The 4,467-nt window shown below is 36.2% G+C and overlaps 1 protein-coding gene across 2 annotated transcripts in view; it reads right to left on the bottom strand.

Moving 5' to 3' along the window:
* pde6d (phosphodiesterase 6D, cGMP-specific, rod, delta) overlaps positions 1-4,467 on the bottom strand; it is a 15,719-nt gene that overhangs the window by 6,471 nt on the left and 4,781 nt on the right. For both annotated transcript variants that reach the window (XM_016664147.1, XM_007578188.2), the window contains exons 2-3: positions 2,163-2,251; positions 917-1,042 (exon numbers count right to left, since the gene is read on the bottom strand). In XM_016664147.1, coding sequence (XP_016519633.1) covers positions 917-1,042; positions 2,163-2,251 — 215 coding nt within the window. The remainder of the gene's footprint in view (positions 1-916; positions 1,043-2,162; positions 2,252-4,467) is intronic.

Here is a 4,467-nt window from a genome sequence, read left to right as displayed (position 1 = left end):
ACTATTAATCTATAAATCAATAGACAGGTCCATATAAAGATATAATCCATGTTTCTGTACCATATTTGTATGACATTAAAAGGATCTGAACATTTTGTTTTTTCCACTGAAAGCTGGAAAAAAACAGCTGTCAGTGTTTGAAATAATTGCAGTTCTATCCATGTTTTAATGTTGTAGAGCTCAGTCTTTTGCAAATAGTTCAAAGTTTAAACTGGGCTGGCATTGTTGTACATCTTTTATCTGGTCATTTTGTGCAATATTTAACATCTAACATCAGAAAATGGCTCAGAACAAGAATATTTTTTCCACTGACTGGCTGCTGTTAGGCCTAACAATTTTAAATTGAATATCCATTGCATTTTTAGTAGACCTCTGTAAAAAATAATTTCTATTCACATTGCTTTTTTGTTTTCTGAGAAATTATTTTTAATGATAAATACAGAAACAACCATAAAAATCAAAACATCAACAATAGTGATAGTAATATTAATAATAAAATAATATTCAGTGTAAAGTAGCCTACAATTTTTTTGATGGGAGCAGTGAGGGACCTGGATAATGGACAGGGGGGCGCTGGCCCAAAAAAGGTTGAGAAACACTGCTTTAACACTTTGAGCTCAAAAACAAGGATTCTGACCCTAGCAATCGTAATATTTTTACATTTCACAAGAAACATTTTATTCCCATTATTTCAAGATTATTACAAAAAAACATTTAAAACATGAAACTAATATTAATTACATAAAATAAGCTAAGAGGGCAGAGCTCCACAGAATGAGTAATTTTCCAATTTAATTTAGGCTTTAATTCCACATACTGCCATTATCTGTGTTGAAACATGAATATGTAACTTATTAGCGTCTGTATGAAATAAGTCGGGCATACTGCTGTCGCCGGCAGCAACATCACTGCTTACCTTCTAGACACTGTCCTTTGAAGAAAACCTTTTGCTCCAACCGAAACTTCTCCAGCTGCTCAGTGGAAGAGAAGTTCAGCTCCCTGGAAACAGCTTTACATTTCAGGATCTTCTTTGGGACGCGAGCTAAAAAAATTTAAATAATTTGTTAAAAAATAAAATAATCACAATAATCTAAAGACAGCTCATTTAAGAAGCAATCCTAAGATTGACTATCTGGTCAAGATGGAGGGACAAGCACAATGGAAACCTAAAACCAGAAGCAGTTTGTTTACATACCACGTGGAAGAAAGTTAGTGGGGCTTGTCATGAATAATTTCTGTAAACAAGTTATTAAAAATTACATAAAAATGATATGTGCATTACCACCAACAGGTCTGCACAACAAATCACAAGGACCAGGTTCAACAGACTGTTGTTAAAAATGAAAATTTGTTTTCAATCAACCTACCTGGTAAAATAAAGGATAAATAAAATAAAAGGTCTAAAGATCTGAGTTCTGCTACACATTTTAGAGCTTCAGGGACATTTAAGAAAACAAAAAGTAATCCACAGGGACCAGACCATTGGAGGACAAGGTGTCATGGTTTGCTGCTGTGTGTGCCTACACTCAGAACCAAGCGTTACAGTTCAAAAAATAGACTGAACTAAATCAGAAAAATTTAAAAGAAATTTTGGGTTAAAAAGGAGGTGTGTTCAAAATTTAAATTGATATCTTCCTGAGACATTTAAACTTGACTTCTGTTTGGTGTATCAGCAATACCAAACTACTCATGAAGTCCTGAGGACCTGTTAAAAATGACCTTCCAGTTTATTTTAGCTCTCAAGGATTGGAATAGGACACAATTACTCTGAAGTTTTCTGAAGCTGATTTGACTGTGATTTTTTGTATTTTGTGTTCCATCCCCCATACCACAGCCCACTCGAAATAATTAGTTGCAGACTAATTATTTCGTCTGCAACTAATTATTCCAGGGTAACCCCTGAATAGGGTTAGCTCCTGTTCAGGGTAGCCCCACCCCTTGCCCGTTGACAGGCACCAGCGACCTCACTAGAGATATGCGTGTAATATGACCGAATGACCGATCAAATTTTAAGACACAAAATGACTTTGTCTTCAGAGGATCTCGTGTTTTTGAATGTCGTCCCAAACTCATTGACTGAGGCCACCTGATAATCACATTTCCTATCTGAGCCTAGCAATCAAACTTATGCATTTAATAAAATATGTACTGAGTGAACATACCTTCATGTTCTACCCCTGGCACAGACAGATCCTCTGTTCCTTGCCACAGCACCTTCCCCGTCTCTGCATCGCGGAGATTCATCCAGTTTCTATTGAGAAAACGTTAAGCAACAAAAACCTAAAATAACAAGCATCCAAAACTCTTAGAAACCAACTCTGCTTTCACAGTGGGTTCTATGGCTTGGAGTTCAAATGACAGATTGGCAAAGGATCGCACATTCCAAACATCCACGACTGGCCTAATCCAAGTAACTCAACTGATCAACCAGGCTCAATCCCAGGGTTAAGTAATAATGAGTCCATGATGAGAGGATGTTCCTAGCCTCAGCTAGTTCACCTCAACAACTACCAACTACTAGTTCTTACCAAAATAAAAGTCTTTTTTCTTCATGTCTTGATTGGTAGATTTCAGAATCTCTCATTAATGAGCTCCGCCCTCTCATTTGTTTATCACATAGCATCTCCAGCCTGCCCTTTACCAGTTTTTACAGGCTTATTTCTCTCCTTATTGTTTTTGTTTCCATATTTTAATTCTGGCAAATACGCAAATTGTTCTCCAACTGTTCCTGCTTCAGCAAAGACAGTCTGGAATGTTGAGAAGAAACATGTAACCTCACTGATAGAAATCCTGTTTCATTTTTGACCAAGGTCTTGTACTGATGATGGGAGAGGCTGACCACTGCTCAAAGCTTCCCAACGGTTCTGAACAAGGCTCAGGTCTGAATTCTGTGTGGAAATGCTTCTTCATCCTCCATAAACCACTAGAGAATACAGCGAATATTCTATATACTGAATGTTCTGTCGCATATTTCCTCTATGGATATTGATCACGTGTCTATTGTTGATATATACTGTTACTGATTTATCGTCCAGCCTACTTCATTTACTCTGAAAGACGGTAAATCTGGACTCAGGTTCCATGACCTTCTTCTGTTGCTTATAAAATATGGTAGTTTGGTTATCTGTAATATCAGTCCTGTACACTGATATTGAGGCTGTGTTGGTTCTGTTGAGTGAGAGAGACCTGAACATGAGGTAGTATGTTCCTCAGCAAAGTGCTCTGTTTAGGCTCACATTTCTGTCTCAAGGTTTCATCATTTATCTGCTAAATTGATTTTCTTCAGCTACTTCTTACATTTATCAGAATTTATGTTTACTTGTATAAACCAATCAATTACTTGCGCTTGTACATTTAAATAATTTCTCACTTTCACTCGTTTACTTACAATTCTGTATTTTAAAATCTGATTTGAATCATGTTTCATTAGTTAGGGTTAAGACTATACTGGGGTCGTCATGGTAATGTACATTCCTGTGTGTGCTGATGTGTACTATCTGCAGTGTTGGTTTTACTAACTAAGCCAAGCATCCACCAAAACACCTAAGGGGTGTATTTAACAGAATTCTTTTTAACAATATCATAACACCATCCTCTGTATTAAAGTTAATGTAATTTTATGACTGAGCTGAAAGGACAAGAAGGAACTGAGAGCAGCAGTCATGTTCTTTATCATCCTGGAGTTGACACCAGGCCCCTGTAATGATTACACAGATATATGGAAAATGAATGAATTCATGTTTTGTTATCAACCAAAGTTGGAAGAAGGGAAATAAAACTAATTGTACAACATATCTCTAAATATTGGTTAAGTTGTGTGAGATCAAATTTTATGAAGCTTTTCTTTCCTTCATTTTAGTCAACTAGTTTGAGATCAATATCGTTTCAAGTCTCTGCCATGCAAAGATCCCACTGTTGTTAAACAGCTGTTACATTATACATTAATTACTTTCAGCTGACTGAACAGTTCCCCTAGCACTGGAGCTGGTTTATTTTAGCGAGGAAGTCTTTGGTTCAAATCCCATCTTGGGCTTGTTCTGAATGAAGCTTCCATGTTCTCCCAGAGGCCTCCACCTTCCTCACGGTCCAACACAGGTCCTTTTTATTTATTTTTATTTTTTTGGTATTATTATTTCCTAAGCCCTAGTGATGGGTAAATGAGGCGTCATGAGGCGTTTCGACTCATAGCAACACTGTATTGATACAGTGTCGATACTGTGTCGCTCAATACTGACACCTGCTGGACATTAAAAATTCCTACAGGCAACGTAGTGATTTGATGACCTAGTCTATACAATAAGATTTAAGTCTTTGTATTTTATTGAATATTATATGTTGTATTATGTCATATCTTCAGTTACATTTAAAATATATTTGATATACAGTCAATAAAGAATGTGAATATGTACCATATAGTGAAAATTTAAGTGAATGTGTTTGGAAGTAGTTATAGAGGAATTTAAAGGT

Source organism: Poecilia formosa, unplaced genomic scaffold (genome assembly GCF_000485575.1).
Source record: "Poecilia formosa unplaced genomic scaffold, Poecilia_formosa-5.1.2 Scaffold470, whole genome shotgun sequence".
Taxonomy (NCBI): Eukaryota; Metazoa; Chordata; class Actinopteri; order Cyprinodontiformes; family Poeciliidae; genus Poecilia; species Poecilia formosa.
Note: the sequence above shows the minus strand (reverse complement) of the source record. Positions and strands in the feature narration are given on the sequence as shown.